The 16,189-nt window shown below is 42.2% G+C and overlaps 1 protein-coding gene across 4 annotated transcripts in view; it reads right to left on the bottom strand.

Annotated features, from left to right (window-relative positions):
• Positions 1-16,189, bottom strand: part of si:dkey-70p6.1 (uncharacterized protein LOC570575 homolog) — a 40,729-nt gene that overhangs the window by 10,568 nt on the left and 13,972 nt on the right. For 3 of the 4 annotated variants that reach the window (XM_034173005.1, XM_034173006.1, XM_034173007.1), the window contains exons 2-3: positions 3,035-3,246; positions 2,642-2,699 (exon numbers count right to left, since the gene is read on the bottom strand). In XM_034173005.1, coding sequence (XP_034028896.1) covers positions 2,642-2,699; positions 3,035-3,168 — 192 coding nt within the window. In that variant the 5' untranslated portion in view covers positions 3,169-3,246. Of the gene's footprint in view, positions 1-2,641; positions 2,700-3,034; positions 3,247-16,189 lie in introns of those variants that run through there. The other variant, XM_034173008.1, reaches the window with a different exon arrangement.

Below are 16,189 nucleotides of genomic sequence, written 5' to 3' on the forward strand. Positions count from 1 at the left end.
GTTGGAGAGGTGTTCTCTTCATGGATGAATCCCGGTTCACACTGTTCAGGGCAGATGGCAGACAGCGTGTGTGGCGTCGTGTGGGTGAGCGGTTTTCTGATGTCAATGTTGTGGATCGAGTGGCCCATGGTGGCGGTGGGGTTATGGTATGGGCAGGCGTCTGTTATGGACGAAGAACACAGGTGCATTTTATTGATGGCATTTTGAATGCACAGAGATACCGTGATGAGATCCTGAGGCCCATTGTTGTGCCATACATCCAAGAACATCACCTCATGTTGCAGCAGGATAATGCACGGCCCCATGTTGCAAGGATCTGTACACAATTCTTGGAAGCTGAAAATGTCCCAGTTCTTGCATGGCCGGCATACTCACCGGACATGTCACCCATTGAGCATGTTTGGGATGCTCTGGACCGGCATATACGACAGCGTGTACTAGTTCCTGCCAATATCCAGCAACTTCGCACAGCCATTGAAGAGGAGTGGACCAACATTCCACAGGCCACAATTGACAACCTGAACAACTCTATGCGAAGGAGATGTCTTGCACTGCATGAGGCAAATGGTGGTCACACCAGATACTGACTGGTATCCCCCCAATAAAACAAAACTGCACCTTTCAGAGTGGCCTTTTATTGTGGACAGTCTAAGGCACACCTGTGCACTAATCATGGTGTCTAATCAGCATCTTGATATGGCACACCTGTGAGGTGGGATGGATTATCTCAGCAAAGGAGAAGTGCTCACTATCACAGATTTAGACTGGTTTGTGAACAATAATTGAGGGAAATGGTGATATTGTGTATGTGGAAAAGGTTTTAGATCTTTGAGTTCATCTCATACAAAATGGGAGCAAAACCAAAAGTGTTGCGTTTATATTTTTGTTGAGTGTATGTCACATGTCATAGAATCCAATGGACGTTGATCTTGTTTGACCTTTACTTTGGAGACCAAACATTCAACACAGTCAAAACTATTCCATTTATTAATCCTATTAAGTTATTACAGCTTGGGACTCTGACGAGGGTGGTCGCATCTCCTCCACTCTCCCTTATCTCTGTTCTCTGTTTTAACCTTCAAGTCCCTACTTCACCAGACTGTGAATTCCTCAAATTATATTGGATACTGGATCTATTGGACTACTATTGGATTAACCATGGAATTGATCAGCTGGTCTCTGACACCATTTTTTCTACAAGAAGGTCAAGACCGGGGGATCCAACCTGCCCAGATGGAACGCATCCTGCAGGCTATGTCCTCGACTCCTGGAGTTCCTGGCGTGTGGCATGCTTTGCGCCTTTCTCTGTTGAGGACGTCAAGGATTTATTCATTTTTGGTCTTATGGTAGCAGGGCTGGTACTTTTTGGCTTATGTGCTGCCCTGATCTACCGGAAAATTGGCAAGACAGCGGTATCAAGAACCACGGCCCCTCGCTTGTCCGTCATGATTAACGAGGTTGGCAAGGCAGTGCATTCTCAGACTGTGATGACTCTTGAACTCAGACGCAAATTGGATGACATCTTGGAGCAGATGTGTGCCTTGCATTTGAAGTGAAGATTTCAGAGGCTGGTGAATATTCTTAATTCATAATTGTGAATATTCTTAATTCATAATTGGGATTTGGTTGTTTAAGTGGAACTATTAAAAGTGTTTTTCACTGCTCAAACCACAACACGGCAGGCTTATCACGCCTGAAGGTCAAATTGCCCGACTGTTTTCCCTCCAGAGGAATTTCTTCGGCCTGGGGAACATTTGGCTGTTTCTTATCTCAACTCACAAAGAAAATAAACTGTTTTCACAGGACTGAAGCATGCTCCATTCCCTCCCCCCACCCCCCTTCTACCCCCTATCAAACACCCCCCACTCCGGTGTCTGCTCACGTCATTCCTTTCCCCTTCTGCGGGGGTGGTGCAGTTTTAGCTGCAGCTGGCCTCCGTTCCTCCCCCCAAGCTGATGGCGGCGCATCTCAGGGTTGCTGCGGCCTTCACCCACTTGCCTCAATTCAGATAACGGACTTCTTCAAACTTAGTGCACCTAAACAATGTCAAATGTGTATGTGCTGTCTTTAATTCTGATGTGTGCCATTATTACGGTAAACAAGTAATAATTGTGGACTAATTGCTGTCTGAGGTAACTGGAGTGTAAACGTAATTTCTCCACTGTGAGATCAATAAAGTATATCTAATCTAATCTAATCTATTAGCTCAACCAATAATTTGCACCACTTTTTAACCAAAATTGGAGCAACTTTAACTTTTGACCCCTGTACATAATGAAATTGACCTTTCTCACCATTCTTGCTGTTTTTAACCCATAACTCCATAATATTCCATCACAGACAGTCCAAACTATACCTTTTTCGAATCTTTGTGATCAGGCAAATAATGTGGTATAGTTTTCAATATGATTGGAGCCTTTTTAAATTTTAACCTCTCTGTAATCCTTCAATTGACCCCTACCTGGCTGCCTATTGAAAATTTAGGTGGCTAACGTGCTTTTACAACAGAGTGATGTCTAAGGAGTATTTGTGCCAAATTTGATGCTTGTTTCACCATTTGAAAGATTCCTCTGTAAATATTCAGTTATCTGCTTCACTATAAACAAACAAAACACAGAGGAGTCTGTCGCCCGATACATACCATGTCCATAAGACGGTGTTTTCCACTTTCACTGGGGACATTGTGCGTCTTCCCCTTCCTGTGATAAACAACCACACTGTCATACAAGCTGGCACTGACAACATTAGTGCACTTCTGTGCAGCATCTGAGTCACGTTCCATGTGTGCCTGAGTCATTTTATGCCTTGCATTTGCATCTTTGTACACATGCTGCACACTTGATGCATCCTGTGAGTGCAAACAAACAACCTGAGTGTGTGTGTGTGTGTGTGTGTGTGTGTGTGTGTGTGTGTGTGTGTGTGTGTGTGTGTGTGTGTGTGTGTGTGTGTGTGTGTGTGTGTGTGTGTGTGTGTGTGTGTGTGTATGTGCGCGTGTGTGTGTGTGTGTGTGCATGCACATGTGTGATCTCCTCACCTCTGGCAGCCCACGCAGAGCACCACAATGAGAATTGTCACAACAAAGGCCGAAGCAGCAGCGATAGCGCCCAGCAGCAGGACCTTGCCGTAGGGAGGAGCCGTGAAGTTCAGCCCGTCCTGCATGGAGGCCATGTGGGAGCGCTGACGCTCACTTCCTCTCAAACACTCACACTTACACCCCAACGTGCATGCAAGCGGTCCAACTGGGATCTGCAGCGAGGAGGCGAAGAGCGGCGGTTAATTAGAAAACTGCTTAAACTGTCAAAATATTAAGTTGGTTAACAAAGCAGCAGAGCCAGAAGACACATTGTGATTCACATTAGAGAGGAAGAAGGAGAGCAGCAGGTTAAACGTAGAAACAAAGACAAAGTCTGAAAACATATCCTGTGCTTCATCTCCTTTAAGGGATTACACAGATTTGGATGTCACATGACACCAGCGTTAGGCTGTAACTCATGATTACTTATGCTGGTTAATTGTCTATCAGTCACAAAAAGCAAAAAGAGATCTTCTTCAAATATTGTCCACCAGCCCCACACCCAAAGACATTCAATTTTAATTGATTTACTTCCGTGCAATTTTTTTAAGACATTGAAAGCTGACATCTTCAAAGTCAAACAAATACATTGTACAACAATAAAAATAGAAAAAAAAATGTGCAAATCATCACATTAATGAAGGCAAAACCAGTCAAAATTTCTTAGATTTTTTTATGAATCACTTAAAGATACAGAGTGCAGGATTTAGTGTTATCTGCTGGTGAGGTTGCAGATTGCATTTGCCATTGCTGGTCACAAACTTGCTTCCCTTCACATTTTCTTAGGAGATTCATGCTCCCTTGCCTTCTCCTGTGATTAATATGCATGATTGTCCATTTCATAAAAATGATGTTTATTAAACTTGTGCAACCTGTAGACAGGAGCCAGAGTACAGGGGAGCAAGGCTGTAAGTCTCAGACTGCACTGACTCTTAAACTGAAACGCAAGCTGGAATGCATCTCGGGGCAGCTGTCTGCCCTGCAAAGGTATTGATGTTGGAGACCAGTGAATATTCATTTACACAACTGGATCTGGACAGTTAAGAGAAGCCATATTTGGCTCTGTGCTTCTCTGCCTAACCCAAACACGGCAGCCTTATCAGCTACCGAAGGTCAAAATGCCCCGCTTGTTTTTCCTCCAGAAGATTTCAACGGCCCTGATGACGCACTCGGCTCCCTTTCTCATCTGCCCTCCCCCACAGACTCTACGCACACGCGGACAGGGACTGATATGAACCACCTGCACACAAGAACTCACGCCCCCCCCCACCCCACCCCCACCTTGTGTTTCTGTCACCCCACCACCACCACCACCCCGGCCTCCGCATTTGCCACTCCCTTCCCCGTTGGGGCACAGCTGCAGCAACTTGCCACCTCCATCCCCCAAGTTCAGTTGCATGGCATGAAGCTGCTGCAGCCCACACTCACATTGCCTCAATTTGGATGACGGACTGTTTCAAAGTTTAACGTACATAAACAATGAAATGTATATGCACAGTTGTTTTAATTCTGACGTGTGCCATTATTATTAAGTTCAGCTAGTAATATTTATGGATTAATTGCTGTATTTTTGTCTGAGGTAATTGGGTGTGATATGAATTGTCCTTTTAGGGATCAATAAAGTTGTTTAAATCTTGAATCTTGAAACCACTGATTCATCTTCGTTTTTCTTCAGTCTTCTAACTGCACTTCAAAATGCGAAAAGCGGAGTAAGTGTGTTCATTTTGGGCGACTGTATCATCATGGTGAAGTAACATGGCAGCATCCATGAGGGGGACCATTGTTGCAGGTAATACTTCATTGCAGGTAACACTAATGAACAGATGATTAAGAATGCTATATTCCATTATTGCTAATAAACACTCCTAAATCCACACACTGCAGCTTTAAAGTAAGAATATAGTTGCCCGTTATTCTTCTGTGTACTGCCGAGACAATTAACCAACTAATTACAACTGCTTCATTCAATTTATAAAAATATAAAGTAGTAAGAATTTGTGTCAAATTTGGTGAGAAGGTGCGAGAGGCACTGGATGGAGGGGAAGCAGTTTTGGACAACTGGAAAAGTACTGCAGATGTGGTTTGGGAGACAGCTAGGAAAGTACTGGGTGTGACATCTGGACAGCGGAAGAAAGACAAGGAGACTTGGTGATGGAATGAAGATGTCCAAAAAAACATAAGGAGAAGAGGTTGACGAAAAAGAACTGGCATAGTCGTAGAGAAGAAGAAAGTAGACAGGAGTACAAAGACTTGGGACATAGGGCAAAAAGAGAAGTGGCAAAAGCTTCACTCTAAAAAATTAACAGCTGTCTCAATGAGAAAAAGTGATGTAACAATTTCCATAGATTTTTAAAAGTTAGTTCAACTTAATTAAAGTTATTTGAACTTAACAAGAGAAGTCTTGTGGCATCAACTCAGTCGAAAGTTGAAATAACTTTTAAAAATCTATGCAAATTGTAACATCAATTTTTCTCATTGAGACAGCAGTTCATTTTTAGAGTGTAAGGAAAAGGCATATAGCGAGCTGTACAAGAAGCTGAACAATATGGAAGGAGAAAGGACTTGTACTGATTGGCCAGGAAATGGGACAGAGCTGGAAAGGATCTGCAGCAGGTTAGGGCGATAAAGGATGCAGATGGTAATATGCTGACAAGTGAGGATAATGTGTTGAGAAGGTGGAGGGAGTATTTTGAGGAGCTGATGAATGAAGAAAATGAGAGAGAGAAAAGGCTGGATGATGTGGCAAGAGTAAATCGGGGAGTACAAGAGATTAGTAAGGATGAAGTGAGGGCAGCTATGAAAAAGATGAAGAATGTAAAGGCAGTTGGTCCAGATGACATTCCAGTGGAGGCATCGAAATGTTTAGGAGAGATGACAGTGAAGTTTCTAACCAGATTGTTTAATAAAATACTAGACAGTGAGAGGATGCCTGAGAAGTGTGCTGGTTCCTATTTTTACGAAGAAGGTTGATGTGCAGAGCTGCAGCAACTACAGAGGCATAAAGTTGATCAGCCACAGCATGAAGTTATGAGTAGACTAGTAGAAGCTAGGCTTAGAAAACAGGTGAAGATCTGTGAGCAGCAGTATGGTTTCATTGTCGAGAAAGAGCACTACAGATGCAATGTTTGCTCTGAGAATACTGATGGAGAAGTATATAGAAGGTCAGAAGGAGCTACATTGTGTATTTATGGATTTAGAGAAAGCTTATGAGAGGGTGCCAAAGGAAAAACAGTGATATTGTATGAGGAAGTCTGGAGTGGCAGAGAAGTATGTGAGGGTAGTGCAGGACATGTACAAGGATAGTGTGACAGTGGTGAAATGCGTAGAAGGAATGACAAATTCATTCAAGGTGGAGATGGGATTAGATCAAGGATCCACTCTGAGTCCTTTCTTGTTCGCAATGGTGATGGAAAGGTTGATGAATGAGATCAGACAGGAGTCTCCATGGACTATGATGTTTGCAGATGACATTGTGATTTCTGGTCTTGTTGGGTTTGTGAGAATCTACTGAATCTACTGGTACCTTGTTTCCCATGTAACAATAAGAAATATGCTCAAAACCTGGATTAATCTTTTTAGTCACATAGTACTACTATTATTCTGAACACTACTGTACGAGGTCTATTAGAAAAGTATCCGACCTTATTATTTTTTTTAAAAACCATATGGATTTGAATCACGTGTGATTGCGTCAGACAAGCTTGAACCCTCGTGTGCATGCGTGAGTTTTTTCATGCCTGGCGGTTGCGTCATTCGCCTGTGAGCAGGCTTTGAGTGAGGTGTGGTCCACCCCTCTCGGCGGATTTTTATTGCGAATAAATGTCTGAACGTTTTGGAGCTTTGCTGCATCAATTTTTTTCCAGAAACTGTGAGAGACCTCCAGGTGGACACCGTTCGAAAAATTAATATGGCTTTCAGGGACGATTTTATGGGGATTAAACAGATTAAGGAGTGTTACTGCCGCTTTAAGGACTGCCCACAACTCCTGAGAGCGCGGCGCGCTCCCAGCCCCCATCGACAGGCTCACACCCCGCTGAAACAACCAGATCATTTCCAACGTGAAGGCTTTGTTGATCCGGGACCTCATCTGACTTTCACAAAAAGGCAGAAGATGTGGACATCAGCACTTTTTCCGGCACATTCCACCGTTAAAGGAGTTTTTTTTCATGGAAAGAAAAGTGGAGGGACGCACCACGGAGCCGTTCATTACGCAGGACAAAACCACCTCGGTGTTGGTCTCACAGGACGGCTTTCAGGTGGATTTCAGATGGATTCAAGTTGCTTTCCAGTCGTGTGAATATCCGATTGTGATTGTGCATGAGCTGGACATGCCAGAACATGTCCTGTAAGCTTCATCACGGCGTTTCTTTGCGCCATGCAGCTCCGCCACGACGCGCGGTGGAGCCACTTCTCTATCCATGACAAAAACTCCTGTAACAGTGAAATGTGCCAATCATTTTTAAACTGGATGCTGTCTTGATCCGGTATGTCATCTGACTAGCACAGGAATTGTGAAAAGATGTGGACATCAGCACTTTATCGGCACATTAAGACAGACTTGCGGAGGAGTTACACGCGTCGCGGTCCAGCCGCTCGGTGCAAAGAAATGCCGTGATGAAGCCTCACAGGACATGTTTGGGCATGTCCCGCTCATGTACAATCACAATCGGATATTCACACGACTGGAAAGCAACCGGAATCCGTCTGAATCCACCTGAAACCCGTCCTGTGAGACCAACACCAAGGTGGTTTTGTCCCGCGTAATGAACGGCTCCGTGGCGCGTCCCTCCGCTTTTCTTTCCATGAAAAAAACTCCTGTAACGGTGGAATGTGCCGGAAAATGTACTGATGTCCACGCCTTCTGCCTTTTTGTGAAAGTCAGACGAGGTCCCGGATCAGCAAAGCCTTCACGTTGGAAATGATCTGGTTGTTTCAGCGGGGTGTCAGCCTGTCAATGGGGGCTGGGAGCGCGTCGCGCTCTCAGGAGTTGTGGGCAGTCCTTAAAGCGGCAGTAACACTCCTTAATCTGTATAATCCCCATAAAATCGTCCCTGAAAGCTATATTAATTTTTCGAATGGTGTCCACCTGGAGGTCTCTCACAGTTTCTGGAAAAAAATTGATGCAGCAAAGCTCCAAATTGTTCAGACATTTATTTGCAATAAAAATCCGCCGAGAGGGGTTGACCACACCTCACTCAAAGCCTGCTCACAGGCGAATAACGCAACCGACAGGCATGAAAAAACGCACGCATGCACACGAGGGTTCAAGCTTGTCTGACGCAATCACACGTGATTCAAATCCATATGGTTTTTAAAAAAATAATAAGGTCAGATACTTTTCTAATAGACCTCGTATGTGGCCACAATGTATGTGGCTACTGACTGCAGCCATTACAGAAGAAATTCAAAAACAGTACAATCCAACCTCATTAACTTGTGTTTTAATGTTGCAACATCAAATCAAAGGAATGTTTCAAAGCTTTTGTGTTGAATCAGTTGGTGACCCCTCAAAGCCCCATTTAGCACAAGTTTTGCTTTTTGATACGGACTCCAGAACAAACGTTCAATATTTCATGTTACCAAATTAGTATAGAAACCTCAGATAATCTCTCTAGCCCTACTGGCTGCAGAGATATAGCAGCAAACCTGTTTTTGCATCAAGTTTTGGTTGACCTTGACCTTTGTCTGATCCTCTCTAAAAGTTATCTGAGATACCTGCACAAGTAATATTCCCACCAATTCTGGTGAAAATCTGTTTTCTTATCTTGTTCACAGACAGACACACAAGATCTACCATCTTGTTTTGTGGTCACATGATTGTAGCCTCCTGATTGATGATTATGTGGGTTCTGTAAGAATGATTGTGCGTTACTTTTAGTACGTTTAACTACAAACACTTCATGAGAACAGGCTGAGTTCAATAAACACAGTCTTGTAATCCATTTAACACCTGTTTTCTAACCCGTGACAGACAGATGATGATCTTCTGTAGCTGAACCCCATAAAGGGACACACAATTGGTGAGTGCATGTAAATACAATCTGTCCATTGTTTAAACCATTCTAGCATAAAAACATACATATTAAGAAAGTGAGTCACAGCAAATCTGAACATGCCAGAAGGCATCATCACCCAAAGCGCTGAAGAGGACAAGCAGGCGGGATGATCTCTCTAGTTTCTGTTTCCAGCTTCGCATTTAGCAGTGTAATATGTTTCAGATGAACAATAAAAACACGATGCTATCACACAAGGTTCAAACAAACAAATCAGTTGCGGTCTTGCCATATCACGTCATTTGTGCAGTGTGAGAATGTTTCCATGTGTATTTCTTGGCTGTGCTGCCTTGTGTCAGTTAAACCATTTCAGCCACAGAATACAGGAAAAACGCCACACTGTGTTTGTCTTGAACATGTGACTGGTGGGAAAATGCTGCCCTTCTTTATTATATTAGCTTATTTTCATCCAAATAAAATTAAAAAAAAATCTGTATGTCAGATTTCGTGGCCAAACTAAGGTGTGTGCTTGCAGTTTTGGTATAATTTCCACTCACAACATAATTTTAAACTGAAGCGTGTTTTAGAGGCATGCGTCCCAACCCTGGGTCCCTTTAACCCTCCACCCCGACTTTGAATCAGTGAGAACTTCCATTAAAAATGCACATTAACACTTACTTTACAATCAAAACTAAGTAAAAACATCTTGGGTTTTTTTCTTTTCTTTTCTTTTTTGGGTGAGATCAAGATAAAGGGGGAAAAAAATCTATAATATCTGGTGGTGGGGGCGCATGTGTGCATGGGTGCAAGCATGCATGGGTAAAAGTGTGCAACCACCTATCCCGATTTACAATGAAACATGCATCAGATTCATTTATCCTAAATGTAATGTTTCGCAAATGCAGCTCTTCTACTAATCATGTCATTGTGATTCTTCAGCTTCATTCGTCTCTAGAGACCTGAAAAACTAATCTGCCAAGACAAAAGTGCAGAAATATGTTCTAATTTCTGTTGGACAAAGAGTTTGGCTAATTGAACCCTTGTTGTGTTGGTCAGTACTTTCTGCCACTGTCAGAATGAAAGTGAAACACTGATATTTGACAATGAACAATGAAATTTTCATTGTTACGCAGATGATACCCAGCTTTATCTATCCATGAAGCCAGACGACACACCCCAATTAGCTAAACTGCAGGATTGTCTTACAGACATAAAGACATGGATGACCTTTAATTTCCTGCTTTTAAACTCAGATAAAACTGAAGTTATTGTACTTGGCCCCACAAATCTTAGAAACATGGTGTCTAACCAGATCCTTACTCTGGATGGCATTACCCTGACCTCTAGTAATACTGTGAGAAATCTTGGAGTCATTTTTGATCAGGATATGTCATTCAATGCGCATATTAAACAAATATGTAGGACTGCTTTTTTGCATTTGTGCAATATCTCTAAAATTAGAAAGGTCTTGTCTCAGAGTGATACTGAAAAACTAATTCATGCATTTATTTCCTCTAGGCTGGACTATTGTAATTCATTATTATCAGGTTGTCCTAAAAGTTCCCTGAAAAGCCTTCAGTTAATTCAAAATGCTGCAGCTAGAGTACTGACAGGGACTAGAAGGAGAGAGCATATCTCACCCATATTGGCCTCTCTTCATTGGCTTCCTGTTAATTCTAGAATAGAATTTAAAATTGTTCTTCTTATAAAGTTTTGAATAATCAGGTCCCATCTTATCTTAGGGACCTCATAGTACCATATCACCCCAATAGAGCGCTTGCTCTCAGACTGCAGGCTTACTTGTAGTTCCTAGGGTTTGTAAGAGTAGAATGGGAGGCAGAGCCTTCAGCTTTCAGGCTCCTCTCCTCTGGAACCAGCTCCCAATTCGGATCAGGGAGACAGACACCCTCTCTACTTTTAAGATTAGGCTTAAAACTTTCCTTTTTGCTAAAGCTTATAGTTAGGGCTGGATCAGGTGACCCTGAACCATCCCTTAGTTATGCTGCTATAGACTTAGACTGCTGGGGGGTTCCCATGATGCACTGTGTTTCTTTCTCTTTTTGCTCTGTATGCACCACTCTGCATTTAATCATTAGTGATTGATCTCTGCTCCCCTCCACAGCATGTCTTTTTCCTGATTCTCTCCCTCAGCCCCAACCAGTCCCAGCAGAAGACTGCCCCTCCCTGAGCCTGGTTCTGCTGGAGGTTTCTTCCTGTTAAAAGGGAGTTTTTCCTTCCCACTGTCACAGGGGGTTGTTTTGACCGTTGGGGTTTTTACATAATTATTGTATGGCCTTGCCTTACAATATAAAGCGCCTTGGGGTAACTGTTTGTTGTGATTTGGCGCTATATAAATAAAATTGATTTGATTTGATTTTGATTTGATTTGATAGAAGTCTACACATTAAGTCAGCAATTCAGCTTTTAAAGCTGTGAAAGATGGCAGATTTAAAAACTACCAAAACAACACAAGATGTGATTTCACAGAGTGTGTAGTGTGATGTCAGCACACACAAACACTGCATTTTAACCCAAACTTAGAAATTTTCTGGATGTTAAAATGAATGGATATGGAACATCTGTTCATTATGACGATGAATATGTTTAACAAGGTCATAGTGATTCTCAAATACATACTTTGGCATGGAAATGTCTAGGAGAGATGGCAGTAGAGCTTCTAACCAGATTGTTTAATAAAATCTTAGAAAGTGAGAGGATGCCTGAGGAGTGGAGACGAAGTGTGCTGGTTCCTATTTTCAAGAACAAGGGTGATGTGCAGAGCTGCAGTAACTACAGAGGCATAAAGCTGATCAGCCACAGCATGAAGTTATGGGAAAGACTAGTAGAAGCTAGGCTTAGAAAACAGTTGAAGATCTGTGAGCAGCAATATGGTTTCATGCCGAGAAAGAGCACTACAGATGCAATGTTTGCTCTGAGAATACTGTTGGAAAAGTACAGAGAAGGACAGAAAGAGTTACATTGTGTGTTTGTGGACTTAGAAAAAGCTTATGATAGGGTGCCAAGAGAAGAGTTGTGGCATTGTATGAGGAAGTCTGGAGTGGCAGAGAAGTATGTTAGGGTAGTGCAGGACATGTACAAGAATAGTGTGACAGCGGTGAGATGTGCAGTCGGAATGACAGACTCATTCAAGGTGGAGGTGGGATTACACCAAGGATCAGCTCTGAGTCCTTTCTTGTTTGTAGTGGTGATGGACAGGTTGACAGATGAGATCAGACAGGAGTCCCCATGGACTATGATGTTTGCAGATGACATTGTGATCTGTAGTGAGAGTAGAGAGCAAGTTGAGTCTAGTCTGGAGAAGTGGAGATATGCTTTGGAGAGAAGGGGAATGAAAGTCAGTAGAAGCAAGACTGAGTACATGTGTGTGAATGAGAGGGAGTCCAGTGGAATAGTGCAGTTACAAGGAGTAGAAGTGGTGAAAGTAGATGAGTTTAAATATTTGGGGTCAACTGTTCAAAGTAATGGAGAGTGTGGTAGAGAGGTGAAGAAGAGAGTGCAGGCAGGGTGGAGTGGGTGGAGAAAGGTGGCAGGAGTGATTTGTGACCGAAGAATATCAGCAAGAGTGAAGGGGAAAGTTTACAAAACAGTAGTGAGACCAGCTATGTTGTACGGCTTAGAGACAGTGGCACTAACAAAAAGACAGGAGGCAGAGCTGAAGATGTTGAGATTCTCTTTGGGAGTGACAAGAATGGACAAGATTAGGAATGAACATATCAGAGGGACAGCTCAGGTGGGACGGTTTCAATCAATCAATCAATTTTTTTATATAGCGCCAAATCACAACAAACAGTTGCCCCAAGGCGCTTTATACTGTAAGCAGTGTTGCCACAGTTACTTTGAAAAAGTAATCCAATTACTGATTACTGATTACTTCTTGAAAAAGTAACTTAGTTACTTTACTGATTACTCAATTGTAAAAGTAACTAAGTTAGATTACTAGTTACTTTTTTAGTTACTTTTCCCAGCTGCCGACAACAACCCTCTGCCACCTCAACATGACAATGATACCTGTTTTGCCAAAACTTACTTTATAGTCACCCTTTCTTGACTTAAATGAAATAAATACTTGTTTTCTAAAAAGTAAAATAAAGACCTCTTTCTTGACCTCATATTTAACTGTTGACAGCACTGTAACAGTAAAACTTGCAATTTCGAACCTACATTGTTTATAAATGTAACTATTAAATTCATTCTAGCATTTTTCTAACATTTAAATTCTCTCTACATATTTTACTTGTCGAAATTAATATTATTTTAAGTAGTATTAGTAGTTGTAGTAAAAAAAAGGCTTCAAAACTGTACCTTTAATCTAGGGGTGTTGTGAGGGGGGCACATCCCTCCCCCACGCCCCCATTCCATCTGGATTCGCCCCTACTTTGGCGTTTGAGCACAAAGAATGGATAACATTTATTTATGCAGAAAACGTGACCAGATTTACAGGTAAGAAAGTTTTATTGCGTTTTCACATCATGTGGTCCTCAGAAAGAGAGTTTAGGTGCATTTGAGTGGAAAATAGTGTTAGTTGTTGACGCGTCGCGGAGGATCAGCTGTTTTAACGCGCAGATACAGAGCGGCTCAGCTCAGCTCTAAATAAAGGAGGAAAAAAAGTATAAAAATGTCTTTGTAAAGCTCAGTGCAGGTGTGCTGATCACCGCGCTTTAAGAGGAGACGACGAGTCGAGCAGCTGCAAAAAACCGTGGATGAAAAGCTCACAGCTCACTTAAAGTGGGCAGTTCAGTCGAACCCCGACCTCCTGCCCACAGACCAAGTTTAATGCTGCTATCGACCCACAATGAAAAATAATAGTAACGCACAGTGACATGGAGAAGTAACTTTAATCTGATTACTGATTTGGAAAGATTAACGCGTTAGATTACTCGTTACTAAAAAAAAGTGGTCAGATTAGAGTAACGCGTTACTAAGTAACGCGTTACCGGCATCACTGATTGTAAGGCAGGCCATACAATAATTATGTAAAACCCCAACGGTCAAAACGACCCCCTGTGAGCAAGCACTTGGCTACAGTGGGAAGGAAAAACTCCCTTTTAACAGGAAGAAACCTCCAGCAGAACCAGGCTCAGGGAGGGGCAGTCTTCTGCTGGGACTGGTTGGGGCTGAGGGAGAGAACCAGGAAAAAGACATGCTGTGGAGGGGAGCAGAGATCGATCACTAATGATTAAATGCAGAGTGGTGCATACAGAGCAAAAAGAGAAAGAAACAATGCATCATGGGAACCCCCCAGCAGTCTACGTCTATAGCAGCATAACTAAGGGATGGTTCAGGGTCACCTGATCCAGCCCTAACTATAAGCTTTAGCAAAAAGGAAAGTTTTAAGCCTAATCTTAAAAGTAGAGAGGGTGTCTGTCTCCCTGATCTGAATTGGGAGCTGGTTCCAGAGGAGAGGAGCCTGAAAGCTGAAGGCTCTGCCTCCCATTCTACTCTTACAAACCCTAGGAACTACAAGTAAGCCTGCAGTCTGAGAGCGAAGCGCTCTATTGGGGTGATATGGTACTACGAGGTCCCTAAGATAAGATGGGACCTGATTATTCAAAACCTTATAAGTAAGAAGAAGAATTTTAAATTCTATTCTAGAATTAACAGGAAGCCAATGAAGAGAGGCCAATATGGGTGAGATATGCTCTCTCCTTCTAGTCCCCGTCAGTACTCTAACTGCAGCATTTTGAATTAACTGAAGGCTTTTTAGGGAACTTTTAGGACAACCTGATAATAATGAATTACAATAGTCCAGCCTAGAGGAAATAAATGCATGAATTAGTTTTTCAGCATCACTCTGAGACAAGACCTTTCTGATTTTAGAGATATTGCGTAAATGCAAAAAAGCAGTCCTACATATTTGTTTAATATGCGCTTTGAATGACATATCCTGATCAAAAATGACTCCAAGATTTCTCACAGTATTACTAGAACTCAGGGTAATGCCATCCAGAGTAAGGATCTGGTTAGACACCATGTTTCTAAGATTTGTGGGGCCAAGTACAATAACTTCAGTTTTATCTGAGTTTAAAAGCAGGAAATTAGAGGTCATCCATGTCTTTATGTCTGTAAGACAATCCTGCAGTTTAGCTAATTGGTGTGTGTCCTCTGGCTTCATGGATAGATAAAGCTGGGTATCATCTGCGTAACAATGAAAATTTAAGCAATACCGTCTAATAATACTGCCTAAGGGAAGCATGTATAAAGTGAATAAAATTGGTCCTAGCACAGAACCTTGTGGAACTCCATAATTAACCTTAGTCTGTGAAGAAGATTCCCCATTTATATGAACAAATTGTAATCTATTAGATAAATATGATTCAAACCACCGCAGCGCAGTGCCTTTAATACCTATGGCATGCTCTAATCTCTGTAATAAAATTTTATGGTAAACAGTATCAAAAGCAGCACTGAGGTCTAACAGAACAAGCACAGAGATGAGTCCACTGTCCGAGGCCATAAGAAGATCATTTGTAACCTTCACTAATGCTGTTTCTGTACTATGATGAATTCTAAAACCTGACTGAAACTCTTCAAATAGACCATTCCTCTGCAGATGATCAGTTAGCTGTTTTACAACTACCCTTTCAAGAATTTTTGAGAGAAAAGGAAGGTTGGAGATTGGCCTATAATTAGCTAAGATAGCTGGGTCAAGTGATGGCTTTTTAAGTAATGGTTTAATTACTGCCACCTTAAAAGCCTGTGGTACATAGCCAACTAACAAAGATAGATTGATCATATTTAAGATCGAAGCATTAAATAATGGTAGGGCTTCCTTATACTCCAACTCTGCATTTAATCATTAGTGATCGATCTCTGCTCCCCTCCACAGCATGTCTTTTTCCTGGTTCTCTCCCTCAGCCCCAACCAGTCCCAGCAGAAGACTGCCCCTCCCTGAGCCTGGTTCTGCTGGAGGTTTCTTCCTGTTAAAAGGGAGTTTTTCCTTCCCACTGTAGCCAAGTGCTTGCTCACAGGGGGTCGTTTTGACCGTTGGGGTTTTACATCATTATTGTATGGCCTTGCCTTACAATATAAAGCGCCTTGGGGCAACTGTTTGTTGTGATTTGGCGCTATATAAAAAAAAAAAAATGATTGATTGATTGATTGA

This window comes from Thalassophryne amazonica, chromosome 6 (assembly GCF_902500255.1).
Source record: "Thalassophryne amazonica chromosome 6, fThaAma1.1, whole genome shotgun sequence".
Classification (NCBI taxonomy): Eukaryota; Metazoa; Chordata; class Actinopteri; order Batrachoidiformes; family Batrachoididae; genus Thalassophryne; species Thalassophryne amazonica.